This window comes from Camelus dromedarius, chromosome X, assembly GCF_036321535.1.
Source record: "Camelus dromedarius isolate mCamDro1 chromosome X, mCamDro1.pat, whole genome shotgun sequence".
Lineage (NCBI taxonomy): Eukaryota > Metazoa > Chordata > Mammalia > Artiodactyla > Camelidae > Camelus > Camelus dromedarius.
In genome coordinates, this window is record NC_087472.1 from 48,528,957 (window position 1) to 48,556,529 (window position 27,573).

General features: G+C 35.0%; 1 protein-coding gene across 2 annotated transcripts in view; it reads right to left on the minus strand.

Annotated features, from left to right (window-relative positions):
• The window catches only part of KLHL4 (kelch like family member 4), an 84,327-nt gene extending 61,077 nt beyond the window's left edge, over positions 1–23,250 (minus strand). Inside the window, exon 1 of one of the 2 annotated variants that reach the window (XM_064483000.1) lies at positions 22,585–23,250. In XM_064483000.1, the coding sequence (XP_064339070.1) occupies positions 22,585–23,006 (422 nt within the window). In that variant the 5' untranslated portion in view covers positions 23,007–23,250. The remainder of the gene's footprint in view (positions 1–22,584) is intronic. The other variant, XM_010976388.3, reaches the window with a different exon arrangement.
• Between the last annotated feature and the right edge of the window lie 4,323 nt (positions 23,251–27,573).

Here is a 27,573-nt window from a genome sequence, read left to right on the forward strand (position 1 = left end):
CATGCTTTTGATAAATGGTATGGGAGGAAAATTTCCCAGGACACAAACACAGTTGGGTTGGGTGTGAGGCCATAAATGGCTTTTTTTTTTTTTTTTGCAGAAAACAATGGGCATTTTAGCTTTGTTAGCATAAACTAAATTTCATTGCTCATCACAATTAATTAATTTTTTCTTCAGCATATTAGTCATTTCATCTGCATGCTTTTTCATTCCCATTAGTTTTAGAAAATAAGTGAGGCCTGATATTTTGAGCAAATCGAATACAAGTTGCAGAAGACTACAAAAATAAAGATTCTAGTGAGAACAAACCATAAACTACAAAGTCACACTTTGTCTGCTGTCTATAACAATTAACAATTATTCTCTGTTTGCAGCCAGCAACATAGAGCAGATCAAGAGACAGGAGGAAAACTGGCTTGCATTTGGCACCGCAGCAAGAGAGTATTATTATGTACAAGCTCGGGTTTGACCTTTCAGTGATGTCTGCTTAAAATTCATAGATATTGATTCAAGAAACTAATATTGGCAAATTTACGTTGCTGCTTTTCAGTCACAGCTCACTCAGAAAAGCAACTAGGTATATTTTTTTATAATGGCATATTATTTTATATGTTTTGTAGAGAAATGGTAAATTATGTAAAAAATCATCAAAATGGGTGTTTAGTATTGCTGAATCCCAGACAAAATCATGGAGCATAAAAATCAGATACATCAAACAAAACAGAGATAAAGAAATTGCCATGAATATGATGTTTTAGCAGAAGAGATCAAGCTGCTTTCCAGATAGGCAGGAGACGTAAAGGGCACTAGAAACACTGGGGGAAAAAAAAACAGAGCACATTTTATATTTAAATAGAATTGATGGCAAAAAGTTTTAATTGAGAAAAAAATAGTGTATGTCCTCCTTATTATCCTCTATTAAATGCAGCAGATACTGGATAATGATGAGAAGCTCTCCGTAGAAGATTACAGAGAAACCAGGATGAAAACAGTCAAAACCAAAAATGACTCAGAGTTTATCATTACTAAGAATATATGAATATATATATACTGTATATTATACTGAATATATGATATGTAGAATATAACCTATATATTCTTGGTTCTTTCTGAATTTTCTAATGTCACGAAAATGATGAGTTCTGTATCTACTGTGCACTACTGTCTTCTCAAATGTTAATGTATATTTCAGCCATAATTATTCATAAAGTAGGAAAGTAAAATGAACATCTCATGCGATTTGCTTTGTTTTAGTACTTAAGGAGTCTATGCTCTTTAATGAAATCTGGGAAAGTCAAAGGTTTGGGCAATAATGTCCAGCAAGAGAAGCAACTCAAACACAAGATTAGGTCTGTGGTGTTGTCTCTCCTCTTTCCAAGTTTTCTCATGTAACTCTTTGTAATTTAAGAAGAGAAAGGCAAAGGAATGAGGGTGAATGATGTAGAACTAGGTGAGGCTCACACTGAGAAGTGCACGATATACTGTGGCAGAATTTGGGGTATTCCCTTATATTTCACCATGGGACTCTAGCAAGCTTTCACAGAATAAACATCTTCCTTAAAGAAATAAAATAAAATGAGTTCAGATTTTGAATTCCCAAGGTGATCAAGTATGAGTAGAATTTACTAAGTAGAAACTTCTAAAAATCATTTTCTTTTTTAATTAGATGTTCTAATTATAGTAATAGTCCTCCAAAAATTGCCACTTTTTTTAAGGCCAACTGTATCGCCTTAACTTATGCTTTTGCTCTGCTACTTAAATAATCATACCTAGCAAACATTAGTGGGATGAATATAGACATTTCCAGAAATAAATATAAACAATCCTCACAGTTCATACCCAGTTATGTAAAAATGATCTTTTTGACATAGTTCGTTCCTGATGCAACTCTGACCTTATGATATAGTCAGCCAGAACATCTTTGGGGCTCAGATTTGAATCTCCTTCTAATTCATGTTGACTTCTGTAACACCCTGGAGTCACTTCTTTGAAGCAAACTACATCAGAGATTTCCCTCCATATGTTAATTCCTACTCCTGTGTATCTCTCTTAGAAAAGGAAACAAAATAGTGAAAAAGAAGAAAAGAAAGAGGAAAAGAAGACAGAGAAAAGTTCAGACACTGGAAAACTACAAGAGCTTAGATATTGCCTATACCTAGCATGGAACTGAGATCTGTAGTAAGACTCTTAATCTTCTATTTCCTACTTTATTATTTGGGGTTGGGACTTTCCAGCACACTGGATGGACTTACAGTTAAATGAATGCCCCAATAAACATTTCTTAATGAAATATCAAATAACTGATATCAGGTAGTCTCCTATTCAATTCTTGGAATACTTTAATTAATTATAGGAACCAAATAATTATGAAAGTTAGCTGTGTTTCCCCTTTTCTGGCCATGTGCTCTTAGTTTCCAATAATGAGAAGACTGATATTATAGGTATTGACAGAAATAACTGAATAAGTATAGAAGAACTTTTAAAAATGCTTAAGTAAAATCTGAAGGGTATGCATGATATGGAAACTAGTTAAATCATTTAAGCATTTCATGAGTAAAAGAAATCATATTTCTTGAGAAGAGGGCATAGTTTTTGAAAGCTTGACCTTTTCTAGGAAGTGTGTGTGTGTGTGTGTGTGTGTGTGTGTGTGTGTAGGTTGAATGCTATTATGGGACCTCTGAGATGAAGGTCACAGAGTCATCCCTGAATTTCCACTTAAAGCTGAAAAACTAGAAAATCATTTAAAATATAAAAATTAAAATCGTTGGAGAAAACATTCTTTAGAATTCAAATTAATGTTATAAAGAAAAATTTTCTTGTGTTTTATTATATCTTCTTGATGTGGTCAAAGAGATGAGTTTTTAGAGGACAACTTGCACCAAGTTAAGATCTCTTGGTTCCCACGTATCAACTAAAGCAAAATGGCTCCGAAAATATCTAGAAATCTTTAGTTTACTTGTTTACCCACACATTAACTTGATTATTTTTCAGCAGTGTAGGTGTGACCTTGACCTTAATGGCTCTCTTAGTGGTTGGAGCACTGCTATTATAAATTCAAGAGACATTCTTCTTTTTAGGGTGATGGAACTAGGAAGGAGAAGAGAGATTATTGTATCAGAAATAATGAGTTTTATTTCTTTTGCTTGCACACAAGTGTCAAATCATGCCTTCTAGGAAATAGCACCATAATACAGTGATAGTACAGATGAGTGATTAAGATGTTTCTCAACATAAAGATATTTTACAAATCAAATAAATTAAATATCAGGCTTGAATTCAATAAATAGAGTGTGCTATGATATCACAACGTATACTGTTCTCACTACTATTAATAAACCATTTCATGTATCCTGTGCTTTATTGCCTTCAGTGTGCTTCACTAATGGTACTGCATACATCAGTAAAAAATAAGGAAAGCCTTAAAAATACTAAAGATGAAAAATGGTTTAATCATTAAAAACGCTTAATAGTCCATTAGCTCATTAAGTGCTTCTTACACTTTCAGAATTAAGCAATCATCATTCAACAAACAAAAACAGTTATGTTTCTATTTACTTTTAATTAATAAATGTGATTTAGTGTAAAATTAAAAAAAAAACAGATGGACATGCTTAAATTCTAATTTTTGCAAACACTTTTATATTATGTTTTTAAAGTATGTGGCGGGGAGGGTATAGCTCAAGTGGTAGAATGCATGCATAAGGTCCTGGTTTCAGTCCCTCATACCTCCTCTAAAAACAAACAAACAAACAAACAAACCTAATTACCTCCCCCTCCCCTGAAAAAAGTATGTGATGAGCAAGCTATTTATGAATGACAATCAACTACCAATGCAATTTTAACAGAACATTAGAAGGTCCATCATTTTATTCATTCAAAATGAGACAATGAAACATTACGCACTAATTTTGCAATCTCCACATGGGCCTTTTCCACATGTTTTGGCAGATTGATGTTTTAGCTAAATAATGACTAGAATTCTCATGCACCTGTAAAAATCTATGCTATGCTGGAAAGGACAAAAGGAAATAATTTTATGAAAGGGGAAATATCTATTATTTGAGTTTGACTGGAAACAATACCAGATGTTTCATGAATTTTCATGGTTTACCAGTATTTTCTTCTCATTTTAATGGCCTAGAACTTTGAGGACAACTAGCAACTTTTATCCATTTGTTTCTGTAAGCTTCTTTCAACACAACAGTAAAAAAAACCACAATGGACAGACCCTTACTAGTTGTATAGCTGTCAACAGAAAACTAAATTATCTAGAGGGTAAAAAGGGAAATTTTAATACTCCTATGTCAATTTGACAATTGGGTTTGAAGAAGAAAAAAATTACAGGATAACTTGAAAAGTGACCTTAAAGGTTTTACATGGATATATTTATCACCAGTTTTATACTGCTGACAGGAAAATAAGAGAATAGGGCCAAAATTGTTTTAGTATATTTGTTGGTCAGCTTTCAGAGAAACTGTCTGTGGTACTTGAATTACCTCCTCATTTTGAATAAAGTTGCAAAACTGATCTACTTAATAGTAACAGCATAAATATGACCCCATTCAGTTTTTGATTACCCAGACTACTAATGTGTAGAAGCCAAAAGAGTAGATTATTCCTTGACCACAGACACTCCTTGCCTTGTTCTTGAACTCCTGAGTGTATAGAGAAGCCCCTGTGAGGTGACAGACAATTTACAGAGCATAACATCTACTCTTAAATTGAATTTATTAGATATTTTCTGCAAACCATAGAATGAACAAGATGATTTAATGATTTTTATGATATAAAGGTTTGTAAAATGTCCTAATTTATATCTTTGATGTGGCAGTTATCTGATTTAAAAGTCAAGATTACTGCAAATATTTAATTCCAAGAAATTCTGTAATCAGCTTAACATAGACACTTTTTAACATCAGTTATAATGATGATTGGACACTCAGTTTTATCAGAATGAAGAAGTTGAATATGCTTTTGAGAGAACAGTGTGGTGGAAGTTCAGGAGTTAAGAAATTTGCCTTAATAGTTTCAGTTCTGCCACTGATTAGCTGTAGTTATTCTATGTTTTAGGTTTTTCCCACACTGGTCCATTTCTTTAAATGTCATTTTTAACCAAAATCTTAAGATATATGTAAATGTGCAATTATTATAGACACTTCAGTCAAATGAAAAAGGATGAAAAAAATTCAGAAGAGAAATTTCCTTTTTCTTCAGATATATAGTTATTACGAAAATGATTATAGTATACGTACTTGCTTTGATTGTATGTGGCAAGTTCAAGTTTCTGAACAATGCTTTATATGGAAATAAAAATCATCTTGATCTTGATACATTAGCAAGATGTATGCTAACTGCTATTAAACTTCCTTTATATGTTAGCAAGCCAAGTTATTAAGATCAGCCAAATGCTTCTGAAATGTAATTAATTTAACATATTAATTATCTCAATCAGATTCATAATTTGTAGAGAAAGGCTTAATTTTTCATCTCATTTTCCAGCTCACTTAAGGAATGACAAACCATTTCACCTTTTTATTGTTTTTGTTTTGGGTTACACTTTTACACTTATGTACTTTTAATGTATTTGCTCATACAGAGAGCAAAGAAAACACAGAAGGTGAAGAGAGCAACTCTCAAGTACCAAAAAAAGTAAGGAGAAAGTAAGAAAAGAGCTGCCAATTAGTTTGGGGAACTGAGGGGAGAAGGGAGGTCTGCAGGCAATGTGCCAGAATATAATCAGTATTTCCAAATAATATCTATAGTATATACAACACTGTATTAGTAATCATTGTCCAGTCTTCAAATAACTCACCTGAGAGTTGAGGGACCACAGTGATGGTAAATTGTCATTGGTTATTTTGTTTCTGAGTTTGAAAAATTAAAAATAATTTTAAAAATTTCCATGTGGTTGAAATTTGTTTCTGTTCTTGAATTAACCTTTCTATGTTTGCATTTCAAGATGTCTTGAGTCATTAACCCTACTTCCATCTTGGAATCCTTGGACTCCTGGGTAGCCTCTATATTAAACACTAGGAGATCTGAACTGAGTCACTGCCCTGTAATTACTCTTAAAATTTTTACTGCCAGGGTGTGTTTTTCCATCCCAATGGATTATGAAACCCATAAAGGTAGGATCTATGTTTTTTACTCATTTGCCACCCATTCAGAGAACTTAAAATTCATTACACGTGGAAGAGAGCAAGGCTAAATTAATGCTGTTGACTATTTTTTAAAGCATTTTCTCGGTCAACATCTGAGAACTTGTTAATGTAAATTAAAGGTTCAAGTGTATCTACATTCTTTACGTAAAGTATAATCACTTATTATGCTGTATAATCTATTATACATTATAGAAAGCCTTGGTGTTTTATTTATTGCATGTTTACCAATATATCAAGTATTGAGATCTTGAAGGAATCCAAACAATTAGTCTTGCAGTAGTTGACCAAGTTTTTTTAAAAGTTTGGTTCAGAAGTTTTTAAAAGTTCAGATTCCTAGAGAAGCAAGATGGTGGAATAGGACACTTGTAGCTCACCCTCTCCCACAAATACACCAAAACTTACATCTACGGACCTCCTCAGCCAACCAGAGCACCTGTTGAACTCTGACAGAACATCGCCCTCTTTGAAAGACAAAGACACCAAAAATGTGGTAGGAAAAAAGAAAGAAGAAAAGGCAAAACAGTGTGGGACCGATCCTGTGGGGAGGGAGCGGCAAAGGAGGAATAGTGCTCATTTGCTGGGTCTCCCCTCTCCAACAGAGAGGCCAGCAGGATGGAGGGGGAGCCTCCGAGGCTCAGATCTGCCCCAAGCACCCCTTGACCAACAGAACTTAGTTGGGCACAAAGGGTCTCCACAACACCCAGCCCAAGACGCCAGCCAGCAGCTGTGGCTGGAACAGGCCACCCGAGCCGGGCAGAGGACTGGGGTGGCTGCACTGAGGCAGCCCCAGGGGACTGCAGGGTGCTGGGAGGAGATACAGAGCAGAACAACCTCGGTCCCCCATAAATTGCGAAAAAAGCAAAGGAACATGGCTGGTGTGCCCTGCGGGGAGGGGTGCCATAGCCTTTGTCTCCTCAGACCTGTGCTGCCATTACTGGCGCTTCTCATGAGAAGAGAGGCGGGGCTCAACCACAGCCACCATCTACTCCAGTGCACAGCGCCCAGCCAGGGGCTGGGCCGAGACCTGAATCTGCACCCGGGGGCTCTGCAACCTCCTAGGCAGGACTGAGACTTGTTTACAGCCCAAGGCAGATAGGATCTTTCTGCCCTGGCACCTCAGGGAACTCACGCCACTAAGACAAACAAGGAGCTGAGATTTGGCATGGAGCAGGGACGGGGCTGTTCTGTGGTCTTCCCTGAGCCAGACTTCAGAGCGCCTGACCTGAGGCGGAGTGGGCAGCTGCACAGAGCAGTGGAGCGACCAGCACCGGGAGACGGCGGGCGGCCACCCGCCTTCCTGGCAGGAACGCAGCACCTGACCGCGGTGCTCGGAGGGGGTGCGATCCGCCCACCTGCCTCACCCAAGCTCAGCATCTGACTCCAGCATCAGGAGGGGAAGTGACCTGCCCGCCCACCGACTAACAGCTCAGCACTTGATCCAGTGTTGGGAGGGGAAGCGTGCGATCTGCTAGCCAACAACCACTGGGAGCAGCACAGACGAGGGCACCAACAGAGGGCCTCTGGAAACAGCAAGTTGAGTTTGCAAAACAGGGCAAAGACACAAAGACCTCTCAATAAAATCATTAAGAGCACACCATCTCCAGGAGAACTAGATAACTGATACTCCTTAAGCCACAGTGCCAGAGAGATATGAGCAAAATGAAGAAGCAGAGGAACCACTCCCAATTAAAAGAGCAAGAGAAATCCCCTGAAAGAACGATCAAGGAAATAGACACTGATGGTCTACTAGATCAAGATTTCAAAAAAGGAGTGATCAAAGTACTGAAGGAACTAAAAGAAATCGTGTCTAGAGATATAAAATATGTCAAAAATGAAATAGAAGCTATAAAGAACTGAGTCGAAATTAGTAAACTCATCTGCTGAGATGAGAGCTGACATAAAGGCTGTACAAAGCAGGCTAGATAATGCAGAGGAAAGAATAAGTGACCTAGAAGACAGGACAACAGAAAGCACCCAATCAGAACAGCTGAGAGAAAAACAAATAAAAAAAAATGAAAACAATATAAGGGACCTATGGGATAATATAAAGCATGCCAATCTACACATAATAGGGGTTCCAGAAGGGGAAGAAAGACTAAAGGGGATTGAAAAGGTAGTTGAAGAAATCATGACTGAAAACTTCCCAAACCTAAAGAAGGAATCAGATATCCAAGTACAGGAGGCTCAGAGGGTCTCAAACAGGGAGAACCCAAACAGACCCACACCAAGACATATCCTAATCAAGATGGCCAGAGTCAAAGATAAAGAAATGATCTAAAAGGCAGCAAGAGAAAAACAAAGAGTGAGTTACAAGGGAACCCCCATAAGGCTCTCAGTGGATTTCTCTACACAAACACTACAGGCCAGAAGGGAGTGGCAAGATATATTCAAAGTCCTGAATGAAAAAAAGATGCAGCCTAGGATACTCTATCCAGCAAGGCTATCCTTTAGAATAGAAGGAGAGATAAAGAACTTCACAGACAAGCAAAAACTAAAAGAAATTAGCAACACTAAACTCATGCTAAAAGAAATATTGACAGTCTACTCTAAATAGAAAAGAAGCAAGATGCTACAAAAATGAGAAACTCATAACTGGAAAGGAGATAACTGCCATGAATCACAAATAGAATAAACACAAAATTGTAAAAGAAGACATCTAAATCATTAAGAGTGGGAGAGGGAAGCAAGGAAAGCCACTATGGAAAATACTATGGAGAGTCCGCAGAAGACTAGGAATAGACTTACCATATGACCCAGGAATCGCACTCACGGGCATATATCTAGAAGAAACCCTACTTCAAAATGACACCTGCAGCCCAATGTTCATAGCAGCACTATTTACAATAGCCAAGACATGGAAACAGCCTAAATGTCCATCAACAGATGACTGAATGAAGAAGCTGTGGTATATTTATATGATGGAATACTATTCAGCCACAAAAACTGACAACATAATGCCATTTGCAGCAACATGGATGGTCCTGGAGAATGTTATTCTAAGTGAAGTAAGCCAGAAAGAGAAAGAAAAATACCATATGAGATCGCTTATATGAAGAATCTAAAAAAACAAAAAAACATAAATACAAAACAGAAACAGACTCATAGACATAGAATACAAACTTGTGGTTGCCAAGGGTGCGGAGGGTGGAAGGGACAGACTGGGATTTTAAAATGCAGAATAGATAAACAAGATTATACTGTATAGCACAGGGAAATATATATAAGATCTTGTGGTAGCTAATAGCGAAAAAAAAATGTGACAATGAATATATATATATGTTCATGTATAACTGAAAAATTGTGCTCTACTGTAGAATTTGACACAACATTGTAAAATGACTATTACTCAATAAAAAAATTAAAAAAATTATCTGATCTAAGAAAAACTGAATTCAAAGTGACTTAAAAGACATGCAGTGTGAGTTTATATGAGTTTTTCTATATTTCTTTGTGTCAAATAATACTGAATAAATATATTTATTCTAAAAAAAAAAGTTCAGATTCCTAAATTGTACTTCAAAACTAGTAAGTTAAATTCTCTGATGGAGTGACAGAAGAGTAGACAAAGAAGTTGTGGTATATATTTATACAATGGAATATTACTCAACCATAAAAATAGTGAAATAATGCCATTTGCAGCGACATGGATGGACCTAGAGATGATCATACAACGTGATGTCAGACAGACAAAGACAAATATCATATGATATCACTTATATGTGGAATCTAAAAAATACATACAAAAGAACTTATTTACAAAACAGAAACAGACTCACAGACATAGAAAACTTGGGTACCAAAGAGGAAATTGGGGGGGAGGGATATATTAGGAGTTTGGGATTAGCAGATACAAACTACCCTAGATAAAACAGATAAACAACAAGGTCCTCCTATATAGAACAGGGAATTATATTCAATATCTTGTAATAAACTATAATGGAAAAGAATCTGAAAAAGAATATATATATTCTGAAAAATAATATATATATATGTGTATATACACACACACACACACATACACATACATATATGAAACCACTTTGCTGTACACCAGAAACTAACACAACACTGTAAATCAATTATACTTTAATAAAAAAAATTCTCTGATGGTCGATATAGAGTAACTACATTTTTAACAAGCTCCCCAGATGATTCTTGGGCACAGTGAAGTCCAAAATCCTATTTGCACTATCAGGAAAGAGAATTGCCCCATGAATAGCTCATTCAACCATTGTCTCTGAAAATGATCTGCCTCCTACACTCCATCATAACCTTAGAGATTTAACAGGGGTGCTTTTCTTTATATTCTTGTAGAGTTTCTAACCTTGGTTTCCAATTCTTGTTTGTGTGTGTGTGTGCTACCTTTATCCTGAATTCAGATCTCCAGTTTAGTGGCCTTGGCCAGGTATACTGACTGTAACTCCTAATTGAATCTCTCTTTGTTTAATGATCTGGCTTTAATGTTCTCAACACTATGACTATACCCTGATTTTAGTTAATTCATTCATTGTGACTAAACAAGAACCTCTCAAGTTACTTTCCCTCATGAAAGGCTTTTACTGATACATTTTGGAGGTGGAAATTTTAAAGGCTCATCACTAGCAAGAGGGAAACAGTAGATTTTAAGGTCTAAATTACATCTTTAAGAAGTTTGGTATTATCACACTGGGCTGCCTCCTGTGATAATTCTTTGCTTATACTTGTGAAATTTCTAATATAGAATCCTGGTTGCTTAAATAACCAGGAATACGAAGTGCTTCAGGATTAGAGTTATTTAAACTGTATTGACCTAGAGGTTTTATAGTTGGACTTTACTTCCCCAGAGAAAATGAACATCTTTATTGTCTTACCAAGATATTTTGCCATTTCATACCTTTGACTTTGAAAAGAGTATGACTTAATGTCTTTAAGTGTTTTATAAGACTATCTGCTTTATCTAGCATTAAAAATATAATAATGCTGAATATTATGACTGTTCTGAAAAGTAACATTTTCTTTTTCAAGCAATATGTAGTCTATATTATAGTCTTCATATATACAGAATTTAATAATAAAAGCTCAAGATTAATGAAACTATTCTAATAAAATACAGCAAGGTTTTTCTGATTTTTCTTGTAACTAATTTTTCAGTCAAAAGAGGTATTTTTCTAGTTAACATAGTATATTCTTTAATACAACTGTAGGTATACTTAATATGAGTATCCTAAAATTTGCCTGGTCTTTTTTATAATTAATTTAGCATTTCATGGACTCTTGAGAAAATGCAAATGACTTGCTAATAGATGATACAAGCATCTTTTTATTAAAGTAAAATTTGGAAATGTGATAATAGATAATAAAACTTTTAAAACATCACTGCTCCTCTCAATAAACTAAGTATTTAGAAGTATAGACGGAATTTACCTCAACATAATAAAGGTCATATGTGAAAAGCCCACAGCTAACATAATCAGCGGTGAAAAAATGAATGTAAATGTTTTCTTCTAAGGCCAAGAACAAGGCAAGGATGCCCACTGTCGCCACTCCATTCAGCATAATACTGGAAGTTCTAAACAAAGCAATTAAGAAGAAAAGAAATAAAAGTTATCCAAATCAGAAAGGAAGAAGAAAAACGATCTGTATTTGCAGACAACATTCTCTCATATGTAGATAACCCTAAAGACTCCTAAAAAAACTAGTATAACAAATCAACAAATTCAGTAAAGTTGCAGGATACAAATCAACATATAAAAATCCATTTTGTTTCTACACTAATAATGACCTATCTAAAAAGGTAATTAAGAAAATAATTCCACTTACAAAAGTATCAAAAAGAATAAAACACTTTGGAATAAACTTAACCAAGAAGGTGAAAGACTTGTACAGTGAAAATTACAAAACATTGATGGAAAAAATTAAAGGAGACACAAATAAACGGAAAGGCATCCTATGATCATGAATTGAAAAAAATTACTATTGTTAAAATGCCCATAAAACCCAAAGCTATCTACAGAGTCAGCAAAATCTCTATCAAAATTCCAATGGAATTCTCTTTTAAAGAAATAGAAAAAAATCCTAAAATTCATAGGAACTACAAAAGACTCCAAAAAGCCAAAGCAATCTTGAGAAAGAACAAACCTAGAGGCATCACACGTTCTGATTTCAAAATATACTACAAAGCAACACTAATTAAAACAGTATGGCCAGAAAGAGAAAGAAAAATATCATATGATATTACTTATATGTGGAATGAAAAAAAAAAAAAAAGAAGACAAATGAACTTATTTACAAAACAGAAACAGACTCACAGACATAGAAAACAAACTTATGGTTACCGGGGGGAAAGGGGTGGGAAGGGATAAATTGGGAGTTCAAGATTTACTGATACTAACTAATATATATAAAATAGATAAACAACAAGTTTATACTGTATAGCACAGGAAACTATATTCAATATCTTGTAGTAACATGGTGAAAAAGAATATGAAAATGAATATATGTATGTATATGTATGACTGAACTATTATGCTGTACACCAGAAATTGACACAACACTGTAAACTGACTATACTTCAATAAAAAATATATATATATACAAAATAACTAAATAAGTTAAATATATAACTGGAAAAAAAACACAGTATGGTACTAGTATAAACAGACATACAGACCAATAGAACTGAATTAAGAGGCCAGAAAAAAATTCACCTATATATGGTTAACTAATCTTTAACAAGGGTTCAAGAATGCACAATGGGAAAAGGATAGCCTTTTCAACAATAATGTTGGTAAAACTGGATATCTAGATGCAAAATAATGAAATTGGACCTTGTCATACACCATACAAAAAATCAACTCACAATGGATTAAAGATTTTAATATAAGACCTGAAACTCTAAAACTCCTAGCAAAAAACATAGGGGAAAGCTTCAAGACATAGGTCTTGGCAATGACTTCTTGGATATAGCACCAAAGGACAGAGAACAAAAACACAAAGAGACCAATGGAAATACATCAATCTAAAAAGCATCTGAATGGCAAAGGAAATAATCAAAAGTGAAAAGACAACCTATGGAATGGAAGAAGGTATTTATAAACCATCTATCTGATAAGGGCTAATTTCCAAACTATATAAGGGACTCATACAAGTCAACAGCAAACAACCTGATTTAAAAATGGACAAAGAACTTAAACAGATATTTCTTCAAAGAAGACATGCAAATGGACAATAAGTATATAAAAAGGTGTTCCACATCACTAATAATCAAGGAAATACAAATCAAACCAACAATGAGATATCACCTCACACCTGTTAGAATGGCTATTATCAAAAAACAGAACAAAAACAGAAACAATCCCAAGAGATTAGTGTTCGCGAGGATGTGGAGAAATTGGTACCCTTGTACAACGTTGGTGGGAATGAAAAAGGTGCAGCTGCTGTGGAAGTCAGTTTGCAGCTTCCCCCCAAAATTACAAATAGAACTACTATATGGTCCAGCAATCCCACTTCTATGTATATGTCTTTTTTAAACAATTGAAATCAGTTTCTTGAGGGCATATCTTCACTGCCATGTTCATTGCAGTATTAGTCACAATATCTAAGACATGGAAATAACCTCAGTGTCCATTAACAGATGAATGCATAAAGACAATGTGGTATATACATACAATAGACTATTATTTGCCTTAAAGAAGAGAGAAATCTTGCCGTATGCAACAACATGGATGACCCTGGTGGACATCTTGCTAAGTGAAATAAGCCAGTCATAGAAGGACAAAAACTGTATTATTTCACTTATATGAGTTACATAAAATAATTAAACTCAAAAACAGGGTAGAATGGTGGTTTCCAGGGACTGGGGGGACTCAGAAATGGGGAGCTGCCATTCAATGGGTATAAAGTTTCAGTTATACAACATGAAGAGGTTCTAGAGATCTGCTATACAAGTTTGTGTCTATATTGTGTATTTAAAGTTTTGTTGAGAGGATAGAGTTCATGTTAAGTGTTCTTGTCATAATAAAAAATAAAAAGCTAAATGATCTAAAAAAAATTAAAAATCACTTATTCAAATGTATAAGTGAACTGTCTAGAGTCCTGGAATCCCATTCAACTAGACCTTGATAAAATGTACCATACTTTTTTACATCTAAACGTCTTAAATGGATATGGCACATGTCAAGTCCTATATTTTCTATTTTTTCTCATGACATTTTTTGTTCCTTAAAGTATTATATCTATTAACATGCTTTCTTTGCTACCATTCATTACTTTGTTTTTCCCATGAAATGGAACTGTTTGAGAATCTGAGGAAAGTGGAAATTCTCCCTAAAATTATTCACAGACACAAAATATTTCAGCAAATTCTTGGATGTTAAGCTGGGACCTCTAAGATAAAGTCTAGACAGCCCTTATTGTTTTAAGATCCTCCATAATCTATGTCTGACCTCTCTTTCTTGCTTAACTTTATACTATTCTCCAATGTATAGCATTCACTTCACCCAAACTGAAATCTGCCGTTTGAGCACACATTAAATTTCCATGCTTCAGTGTGTTTTTGAAGGCACTCTGTGTTTTCCTTCCTACCTAGAATTCATTCTTCCCCATATCTGTAGCAAAACGCTATCCATCCTTAAGATTCATCTCAAATCATGCTCCTCCATGAAGCATTCCAAGGTTGCTCTGGTCAGAAGAATTATTTCTTGTCTTTGAATGCCTGTAGGTCTCAATGACCAAGTGACTTAAACTGTTTTTGCAATGTACTCTGTTTCATGGCCATAAAACCTTTCAAGTGAATACACTTTATCTCCCCAACAGTATTGTTAAGTCTCAAGAGGGAATCATCTATTATTTATCTTTTCATCTTTTGAGTGCCTAAGAACACATAATGCATATGTTGGGGGTTCAATTTACACTTGCTGAATGGAGGAAACAAATGAAAACCAATGTCTTAGTTAAGCAACTGGCTTGTTGAATGTTACAACAGACTTCAGACAAACATGCAGTTGTTTATTAGTATTGATATAGCTCGTGTAATCAACATTAGCCAAAAATGACATCTAAATGTTACTGTGCTGACAGCAATCTAGTTTTACAGGGAAAAGGTGGGCAAAAGATTCAACAGATAGCTTTTATTGAGTGAGCTAGCAGTGGAATGACCAAGCACCAATCACTTTATGTTTAAGACCTGATGAAAAAATTTGTAATGTGTTTTTTAGTATGGCTCCTGAAGAAGCAATAGCGAGAGACGGTGTGAGTAGGGCAAGAGGCTTCTATTCTGCACAAAGACATTTGAAAGCATGCAAAAGATAAGTCACTCTGACTAACAGTAACAGGCTAAGAAAGATTAACCAGGAATAACAAAGGATTCACTTCTGATAGTTTCAATAAACATGATCATTGGCATTGCTCTCCTCCAGTGCAAATGCTAGTGATATCTAAGTATTATATCTTTATATTGATTTGGAAAATATATATTTTACAGTGTTTTCAGAGCAAAACCTTATGTAATGCTTTCTGGATAAAATTTCAGTAATACTAGTTTCATGAGAAAACATCAGTCAATGAAAACTATTTGATTTCAATTTTCTCACTTTTAGTCACCTTTTCTTAGATAGCTCTTTTTAAGTCTATTTTAAAAAATCTTATTTCATAACCACTAGGGATACACATTTTCCATTCTCCTTAGTGAAAGTATAATCTTAATGGAATCATGAATAAAATATACTCAATGGCTATACTTTTCACTTTAGCATGGAGGAAAAAAAGATTTTTATATAAGGAAGCTTGTTTTCTACGTGCCATTGTTTACCTCTTGAGAGATAAACCACAGATAGCAATATAAAGAAGTAGAAAAAAAAAAGTGGCAGGCCATGTTTTCATTTGAAAGCACCAAATAAATATATGCCCTTTCATCAGTATCCATTCCTTAAAAGTTGGTCCACACCAAATGACAGCCACCATCAGTATCATGGGGATAGGACTTAAAATAGCAGTTTCTAGATGTTGTTAGAACTTTAGGATATTGTCCTTACCTTTAGGATATTATCTTGTTACCAATGTATAAGATTTTTGGATGAAGCAGGTAACAGCCCACTGATTTTGATTTGGCATCCTTCTAATCAGTTGCCAAAGGACAAAAACATGAAAACAAGAACAACAACATCAAAAGAACAACAAGAACTCAGCTCTTACAACTGGATTGTCTTCTAGTATTGATTTCTGAAATCTATTTACTAAGATAGCTCTTGCTAAAATAGTGTACCTTTTTAAAGAAAAATTGTGATAGTATAATAATAGTACAGAGAGTCCCTATAATGCCCACATTTAATTTCCCCTATTATTAATTATTAGTATGGCACATTTGTTACAATTAATGAACCAATTTTGATACATCATTATTAACTAAAGTCCATTCTTTACTCAGATTTTCTCAGTTTTTAACCTAAGGTCCTTTTTCTGTCCCATATCACATTTATTCATCACATCTTCTTAGGCTCTTCTTGGTTGCAACAGTTTCTCAGACTTTTCTCATTTTTGATGGTATTGACAGCTCGAGGATTAAAGACTAGGTATTTTTTTTAAATGTTCCCCTATTTGGTTAGTCTGCTGTTTTTCTCATGATTAGACTGGGATGGAGATGATGGATTTTGCAGAGCTAAAGGACAGAAGTAAAGTGCCATTCTCATCACATCATACCACGTGTATATACTGGAGCAGTTTCGATGTTAACCTTGATTACCTGGCTGAGAGAGTACCTTCAGGGTTCTCCACTGCAAATGTGAACTTCCCCCACCACACTTCTATACTATACTCACTCTTTGGAAAGAAGTTGCCTTATGCAGCGCACACTTAAGGCATAGTATTCAGCCCTACCTCCTTGAGGACAGAGTGTGGAGTATATTATTTGAAATTCCTCTGCACAAGAGATTTCTTTTTTCTCTTGTTTATTTATTTATTTACCTACTTACTTATTTAATCATTTATTTATATCAATATGAACTTAAGAAAGTTTATTTTTTACTGAGGTTTATAATATTTTTGTTTGTTTGCTAAAATGCTTTGGCCATTGGGAGCTTTTTCGGTTGGCTCCTGTGTCCCTTTGACATAACCCCCCATCATTATTTTTTTTGAGGATTCTCCTACTGTAGGGAACACAAGATCTTCCAGGTTCATCTGGCAGAATATTATATTTTGACTTGTTTCTTTATTAAGGAGCCAGTGTCCCCCAGTCCTCCACTTTGATTTCAGCTTTCTATCTCTTTCAAGTATAAGAATTTCACACTGAAATATATGTATACATACACACATATACATGTATACATATGTGTCTACATATGTGCATGTGTGTATGTGTGCATGTATATATATATAGCAGTGAAACTATGTATATATATATAGCAGTGAAACTATTTTCACTTATAAAGTCATGGGGAAAACATAAAAAAGATTAGTATTAAGGAGCAGATGTCTTACATCTGATATAGGAGTCAGAAAGGAGATATACAAGTTTAAAAAACAGACTTTAAAGTACTAAGCAGCTGAACATTTAGGCACTATATAACAGGTCAATGTAATTAATATATTGCTCTTGAAGTCACATCAAATAGTACCATATATTTAAAGTTCTTTATTTCTATTTCCAAATGCAGAAGTAAATGATACCTGTCTTTCAAATATCAGAAATAACAACTATAGGTGCTTACTCATGATATTTAAAGAAACATGGCCCTAACATATTGCCAGATCCCTAGATGCAAAGGGGTCTCCAGTTTCTCAGATAGTAAATATATTTTAATTAATGTTAACTTAAATATACATGCAATCCCACCCTGTTAGGAATGAGTCATGAGGACCAAGGTACCTCACTCTCAGGAAAGAAGCTGTGAGTAGCAAGGATTCAAAATCAACAGAAGTTCCAACTCTAAAAATGTTAAGAATCATTGTATTAAGTTTAAATTATATGTTAAAATGCTCTAAATTTAATAAAGCAATTGACTAACTTATCTAATTTTGTTTGGGACATTTTAACCCATAGACAAAGGGATTTAACCTTAAACTTTCTATAGGCAAGAATAAAATTGTAGTTTGTTCCTTATTCTTTGAAGTAACAGTTTCTACTGAATAATGCCGTGTACAATTAAGGAAAGCAGGCCTAGCTCTGAACTTTAGAAAATCACAATATTTTTGCCTTGTTAGAAGATAAGCAATAACAACCACAGATAGCTAACAAAATAATACCCTGAGAAGTATCATTTGTAGACACATACACTACCTTTACATTCAAAGATTTTCCTTGGGAACATGAGAAAATATATGTAGAGTATTTAGTGCCTGGCACATAGCAAATGTCTACAAAAGGTACTTACTATTTTTAATATTGTATTCTTGTTGTGACCTTTCTGAAACCATCTCCTACCACTCTCCCAGATGAAGACTGTACTCCAGCTACACTAGCCTCCTTTTGTTTGAACATTTTAAGCCCACTCCCATCTCAGAGCTCTTGAAATTGCTGTTCTGTCTTCCTGGAAAGCTCTCCCTGTAAATACCCTCATACCTTACTTCTTACATTATGAGAAAGGATTTTAAAGTAAGTTTCACTGTTTAAGATTTAAGATTTTTCTTATGCAGAAGTATTTCTGAAATGTATTCCATATCACAGATGGATTTGTGTTGAGGATGGAGACACATAATACATTTGGCCCCATCTGAACTGTTTTGTTAAGAAAGCAAATACACTGTCATGTGTCTGTTTTCACAAAGGGCACAAGGGCCTCTGTACATGAGGCATATGGTCTGCTGGCTGAATAGCCAGATCCCCAGAGGACAAAATGGCACCATGGTTACAGGATGGCTGGAACGTCACCTCTGTGGCCATGGGACATGCATGTGCTCTTAAAGTCACCATAATAAACAACAGGTCAGGGCATATTTTTGAGTTCACCAGTTCAGTTAAGGATGTTTGGGACATTAATCAAAAGATTGTGTGGGGATAAGAGGCACTGATTTGAATAGAAAAAGATGGGTGGAGGTTAGGGGCTCCCCTGCGGTACAGCAGCAGTAACCTCTCACTTGTTTTGAATTCTTGGGTCAGACATCCTCATGGCTTCCCCCTTCACTTCATTTAGATCTCTGCTCAAATGTTACCTCATCAGAAAGGCCTTCCCTATCTAAAGGAGTATCCCTTCTTCACTCTCTGCCCTCTAATTATTTTTTCCTTCATACTAATTACAACCACATATGTATTACATTTTGGTTTATTTTGATTGCATTTATCTTCCCATTAGAATGTACACTTCATGAAATCAGGTTCTCTGTTTTGATCTTGTTTTATCTCAAGCATCTAGAAGTGTGCCTGACACACAAATGGTGCTCAATATTTGTGGAATAAATTATTAATGAATTCTAAGTCTTATTCATCCAATGCCCCCTTCTTTGGGATATCACAGTATACAATGACAGCTGCTCTTTTTTTCTAGGTGAATCTCACTTGAAAATTGGAAAGGACTCAAGTGGAGAGGGAATATGGAGTCTTGTCTGAAAGTGCAACACTGGCAAAGATACACAAAATCACATACCATACGTAAGTTATGCAAAAAACAAAAGCCTCGACAGGTAAGATGAGGGTATGATCCCCATTCCTGCCAATTTCTTAAAACTAAATAGCTCTGTGAACCTCCAATCTTGCACAGGGACATGTTTGTTGTTCTGGGCCCATACACAGGTCATCAGCATTGTATTCAATGTTCTCAAGCAGAACAAGGAAATAACTGCATTTGTCTTAGCAAATGCAGTTTAACACTTTGACATACACCTGAGACTTATGTGATCATTTCTCTATGAGCAGTATATACATATGTATACATAATCTTATAACAAAATACTGTCATGTAAGGAGCATGATCATAATACACTGTTAAAATATTCAGAATTTTAGAATTCTAGGGATGAAATAAAGAAAAGAAACGACATAGAGCAAGGTCGTTACGGGGTAGCAAAGATTCAGAATTAGTAGATAATTAGGACAAAAAGAAAATGATAATTGAGCCCAGGTCTCTGATGGCAGGCATACTGGTATGTGTATTCTCACAGTGGGATCATGATACAGAGTTGCTCCTAAATGAAGTATCTACTTATCGGTCAATTACATATGAATGTATTTGGGTTTTTAAATCCCTTAACCAACATACTCATATAACTTTAATACCTTGGCTTTAATTTCTGTTTTAGGAATAACTGTAGGTTATTCAACTATATTACACGTTAGTAATTTAGTCCATTCTCTATTAACTCCCTGCAATATTTGTAGAAAGCAGGATGGTTTAAAGACCCTTACTTTGCTTCAAGTGTCAGAGCCCACCTTGTACTAGTGTGATGATTCTCCACACCTACTGCACTGTCATTTTTGTTTGTTTGTTTTTTAACCGCAAGAGTTCTATTGAGGGGATGGCACATTGCTGCCAGCTTCTCATGATCTTTTCCTCCTCTTCCTCAATCTGCTTGAAGGAGAGAGGCATAAAAGAAGCAGGGCATAAGAAAGTTCCTCCTCAAATTCTCCTTAACCAAGACGAAACAATTCAGCATGGGTAGTGATAGATTAATAAACCATCATATTTCAATTAATAAGATCCTCAATTTACCCTTTCTCTTCTGCTTAAAATATCCTTGGCACAGCTATATAACCACTTCCTATATTTATTTTAAGAAAATATTAACTTTCTACTGTAACCATAGGATATTTAACAGAACATTTTTTAGAACATGAACACTATCAAGAATAAAATAGAGAAACATGTTTTTAAAATATTACTATTTTATATTTGACATTTTATCTGGCATTTTTCATTTAGCAACTAATTTATTGTAAATACATTCTCATTGCTGGAAAAATCAATTCAGAGATCCTCAAAGAATTCTGTCAGGAAGTCACAGTGCATAACTTAAACTTCTCTACAACAGAGTCAAATGCGCTTAATATTAAGCTCCAAATTCAGGAGGTTTTTAAAATTGTTGTTCATCGAGAGGAGAGATAATCTGAAAACCTGCTGAATCTAAAAGTATAGATTGTATTATACTTGTGTATTATATTTGTACTAAATACAATCTTCAATACCAATAGTTTTATAGCATTTTCTGGAGTAATCACAAAAATATTTAGGAAAATTCATACATACACATTTTGTTTCTTAAGACATCTGTATCTCAAACAATCTATTATTATAGTTAAAGTCATTTCATAAAATCTTCCCATGTTTGCATTTCATCAGAAAGACTGAATTCCTATAAAGGCATCATTTTTCAAAGCTGATTTGTCTTTTGCCATAATGTTGTTATGTTGCTTTTTCTACTGATGTTATGTTTTGAATTTATGGAAGCAAGGAACTGTCAGATAGATATATTGGAAAAACTTATATCCAGAAGCAGATTTACCAGTCTTCCTCTATAGTTATATAGAGATACAGTATACCAAATATCCAGATTTCTAAATAAATTAGCATAGCTTAATGAAGTAGTTTCAAAAATATTTCTTTTTCTATAGCCCTTTTACACTTTAATTACACTACCAAGGTCATTAACTGTGTCTACAACATGTTGGGGAAATAAAATCTGATAAGGAAAAAAGAAAAAAAAGTAAAGATCTATTAGGTGAAGTTATATTAGACAATATTCAAGGACGGAACATAATTTTCTCCCACTCAAACAATTCTGGTGGACATGAAAATAAAGATGAAGTCAAATATTTTATAAACTATACTTAAACTATACTTTATTATCACTTCACATTCCATTTTAATGTCTTGAAATAGCCAACATGTTCCATTCCCTACTTCAAGATCTCACTGCTGTAAGCAGGATTTTATTACCTGCTTTATGCAAAATAGTTTCATGATTGCGAACTAGCTAGGAAACTAACACAACTTGCAATAAATCTCAAATGCTGACGGAAGCCGTTCCGTATTCTCACGTAAAGATAACATTTATCAAGCGTCAATATAGCAGCTGTGTACTAAGGAACAGATAAGGATGTGCTGAGCAGTCAGAGATTTTATTTTGTCAGAGTTGGCCTAACTGACAAAGTCTGAAAGAGTTCTGTGTGGTTCATCACACTTACACAAAGAATCACAACTATTCGAACATTCAAGCCACAGAGGATATTTTCAGAAAATTAGCAATTATAATAAACATCTCTTAGAACTGAAACAGAAGTCTTAATGGAATCAGAATGGAACAGGAAAAGTAAACTCACAACCCAAAAACGTATTTCCTATTAATTATCAAAACGTCTGTTTTATTACTATTTTCCTTTATATACTTAGAGGAGGGGGTTACTCGGAGACCCTGATTGGCTGCTTACAAATTCAGAGTTTTATTTCAACACTAAATGAGAGTTTTAGAGGATAAGTTAACCTAGGCTATGACTTTCAGTTATGTGATGGAAAACTCCTACCTTGCTGTAGAATCTTCTGTATTGTCATCAGCCATCATCTCCAAATCTTGTGAGTGTTTCTCACAAGCTTCTTGGAACAAAGTCTTCTCTGGAACTGCTTTAGGAGTATCTTCATTTGCTCGAAGATGTTCTATCAGGTTTTGTGGGTGCCAATTCTGAAGGGCTCTTTGATGAGCAGGGGCCGGTCCTGGCACTGGTGCCAGTATGTTGTGGTGGACAGGACTATTGCTTTTCTTCAGTCCATTTCTGTCCCGAGAGTGGTTCTTCAACCTGCCCTGAACCGGGGTCCCTCTATGCTCATATCCTTCCTGCTGAAGGCAGTTTCCAGTGTTGGGCGAACCTTGAGAAGGATGACTAAACCACCTCCAGCGTAGCCTTAGGATCTGTTTCACATCAAACTCCTTCTTGCCAGACACTGACATCGTTGCGGGAGGCAAGACAAAAGCCTTCTCTCACAGAAAGGAAACAGCCTTTGTTATCTCTTGTTTCTCTGCCTCTTCTGTAGGACTAACAAAAGCACAAGTGCCAGAGCTGTCTTTCTTGCGCCCCCCCCTCCCCCGCTGTCTGTGGTACACTGTGAATACTTCTAGCTTTCCAGCTGATGCAGAGAGCTGCCGCTAACAGTGTAGGTGGGAACCCATACTGACAGGATGATGAGGTCAGACCTTAAACAAGTAAATCAGCTTAGCACAGGAAAGCAGCTACCACAACACACTCCAGCTGCTAGATTTGCATGCTCGCAGCCCTCCCGCCTGGACTTGCAAATATCAAACCCAGCTCCTTCCTCACTGAAGTACAGTAGCTTCCGCTTTTAAACCCAGGCAAGTGAGCAAAAGCAAAGTGTTGAAACTCAATTCCTTCTAGATTCCCTCCACTCACCCCACCCCCTCTGCCTGCCAGATTTTGTTTCCTGGCAGCCCACTTCTAAAAATGTGGCACTTTGTCCTAGGAAAATTTGTAACAGGGAATTCATTATGATCTATTTTGAGGTTCTTATGAAAATTTTGAAGGTGGTTCATTACGGAAAGCATCTTGTCATCAGTCCCCTCGTGGATGTTTGTAGTTATTTTTTACAAAATATCTGAAAATGTGAGTGTCTTTACATAAACATTTGCTTGAACACTTGAACAATTTCAGAAACAGAAGGAAGTGTAGGGTACTCAGGACTAAACACACACACACACACACACACACACACACACACACACTCCACCAGGGGATGTATTAACGGTATTTTAAGTCTACACTTGAAGGAAGAGCAGTGTTTTTCTAAGCTGGTTAGGTTAGAAGAGATGTCTTCTCTTAGGAACCAAAGCTTGAAAACGAATAGTCCACCCTGGCTCCATGCCTGTATAAACACTTCCTTATCATGTTCTTTACTTTCACAGGCAGTGTTAAAGGTCTATTTTCTTTGTTCAAAAGTCCTTATGAGAGGATGCAAAGGGCTTGTTTTGAAGTAACTCCAAATCATCACATAACTCAGTCATAACTGTGCAGAAAGTACTTTGAGATCTGAATCAGAATCACTACTTTGTACAGAGGTAAATGTTTCTACAGCAGTCATGCGTCAGGAGTGTAGTCACCGATGCCAGTTTGAAATTGCGTTTGAACTTTACAGCTTCCATGTTATGCATACACACAATAATGGGGGAACTGTACCAGTGTATCCTTAGAAAGAATATAGAAATTATAAGGTTTTGATTTTAGTTCTGGCTTGATGGTTAATGAGCTGCATGATCTTGGACCAGACAATTTATTTCTTCGCAACATGGTTTCTTCCTACATAACATGGGGAGGCTGAACAAATTTATGAGTGTCTACTTAAAAGGGATTTAAAAAACTTAGAAATAGAGAATGAAATGATTATCTTTTTCTAAGTTTTGTAGATATTTTACCTGCAGTTTTCTATAAATCTAGTTATACCTTTCTCTTTCCCTTCTTATTTTTGAAGGTATAATGGTAAATCTGTGAGTCAACTTGAATAGGCTATAAGGTGCCCAGCTATTTGGTCAAATATTATTTACGGTATTTCTGTGAGACTATTTTTGGGTGAGTTTAAATCAATAGACTAAGTAGATTGTCCTCCCTAGTGTGGTTGGGCCTCATCTAATCAGTTGAAGGCCTAAATAAGCAGAAGGCTTACCCTTCCTCGAATAAGAGGGAAATTCCTCCTGCCTGACTGTCTTCAGGATGGGACATCCTTTTTTTTTTTTTTCCCTCACAGACTCAAATTGAAGTATTGGCTCTTCCTGGGTCTCAAGCCTACTGGCCTTTGGACTAGCACTATAACCATCAGCTCTCCTGGGTTTCCAACTTACTGACTACAGAGCTTGTCAACCTCTATAATCGTGTAAGCTAATTCCTTATAATAGATCAGTATCTATCTATCTATCTATCTATCTATCTATCTTTTCTAATACTAAGAAATTAATAAACATACACAGATAGATATATAGTTGATTTTTATACCAGTTACAAACAGGTGACTCCCTTCTCTAACTTTCCAACTTATTTTCCAATAGGCTCCTTAAACATCAATGTTAGCATCTATCATCATCTTTCATTGGTGAGTGTGTTGTCTGTTGTTGGTACTTAGCATATAAATAACTGAAGAAAATCTTAAATAGTTCTTCTGATGAGCCCCAGGCACAGTAAACACTGGCAACTAAGCAAGAATTGCCTTACTGTTATCTGGGTAGACAACATTCCAAGGAAACTTCTAGAGTCAAGATCTGTGATTTAGGCCTTTGTATTCCCCACAGTGCCTAAAACACAATGTTGGACACAGAGTTAAGCAAACTGTAAATACCATGCAGAATGAATAAAATATTATAATAGAAGTACAAATAACATGTGGTAGGCTAGAGAAGAATTACTAAATTTGCCATCTAGTAAGTAGTTCTAAATAATACCTTTTTGGATACTTGGAATGACAGCTTTATTTTTCTAATATGTTCTCTGAGCTTGTTAATAATTCGAATATAATTACCTATTTCCCTGTGTGCCTTTTCTAATAAGATGAATTGTAACTAATACCTGTCAAAATCTAAACATTGATAGTACAATACTCTATGATTCCTTTGAGAATGTGCTTTTTAAAAATATGCAGCTTATAGCCATTTTCTTAGATCTTGGACACAGAATTGTAGAATGACTAAGAAAGTAGATAGATTTTCATGAAAGTAATTCAAAAGAATATTTCATGAAGCATGAGGGTTCCTTTTAAATTTCTGATCATAAAGGAAAGATTTATGCATATGCAAACAAAAATAAAGAAGATATCTGTGAGGATAGGAATCATATTTTATTCCTCATTTCCTACCCATTGCCTTAGTATCTACTTGTTATCTAGTAACTATTTAATCAATGTAGAATTAATGAATGACAAATTCTAAATGATTTTATTACCTCACGAATTTACTGTCTCAAAAAGTGCTGGAATTTTAAAATGAAACTGCAAAAATGATCATGGGCTAAAACACTCTTCTAAATAATGGTTATATATTGTAGAAACAAGCCTGAAGACCAGTTGAAATCTCGCAGCAACTTAGCAGCTATATTCTCTCTTGATGTTGCATTCTGAGCAAAATTTTGGCCAGAAAATTAAATTTCTCAGCTACTAGGACACTTTTGAAGTTAACATTATTCAAATGTACTTGGGAATACTTAGTTTTATGTCTTTCTTATAATTATCTGATTATACAACTTAAAGAAAAATAACATAGTCATAGACATTCTGTGTATTAAAGGCTGCACATCAACAATCTATTGTGGTCCTGATGTGGAACTATTCACTTGGCACAAATCACATCAGGCAGCACTATGGCAAAAAGAAAAGCAATGTCTGATTTGGAAAGCTTCGATGCTAAACACATGACTTTAAACCAATCCTGTCCTAAGTCAGTGTACCCAAAATCACTATAAAATGTTTAAGGAGGTTAAAAAACATTGACTCATAGCCCCTGTCAATTTCCTGACCCTGCAAAAGGAGATCAAAGAATTGGATGATATTGCCATAACAAAACTGCCTCCATTTACATCCACTTATTTAGATGAAGTAACTTTTTTCAGTGCTCACATCTGTAAAAACAAACAAAAATAAATTTTGCTAACACCTGTCTCATTCCAGCAAAAAGTAATATCCATTGTTGATACTTGAACTGAGCACAAAAGCAGACTCTCATCTGTCTGTACTAACAATGAATTCCCAACAGCATTTTAATATTTGTTTAATATCTTTTACAAATATGCACATATGTTGTTTTAATTATTACACTGATAGTTATAATGCTCTTTCAATAAAAAAATTATAGAGTCAAAGGAAATTTAAAAAATAAAATTCAATTTATGTATGTATTTTTGTCACAGGAATTATAAGGTAATCAATAAAATACTTTTAAGCAAAAATACATTATGTTAGGAAATAATTATTTTAGGAAAGTGAAATGAAAATATAGGTTCAAGGTGAAAATAAACTATTTAAAATGTCTGCTGCTAAAGAAGTATTCCCATGTATTTTTAAATGAATGATAGAGGTAGCAAATCACCATCATATTTAGATTCCATTGGATACATTCGAAAGCATGATTTAAAAGATTTATTCTGAAATACCATTATTTACAAATATGTTGGAAATTACACCCTTTGCAACTATTTAAAGGTGTGATATTTTAAATGTGATCTTTGTAATATACATGGCTATATTTTGTTTTTCAAACTTTTTGTAGGGATTATATGGAGCAAAAATGAAGACAACATTTTGCTGAAGGCTAACATTTGCTGAAAGCTAACTCAATTTTTAAAGGTCATAACTTGATTTTAATCCCCTTTTTGTTCCATTTCACAGGTAAGTTAATTAGGGGTGTTCTACAGTAGCTTTCTACAAATCCTATTTATCTCCCACTTCATTCCCCTGAAATTTGACTGCTGTCCCTATCTCTGTATGGAAACTGTTCATCCAATGCAACTGTTCTCAAATTTTAGTGAACC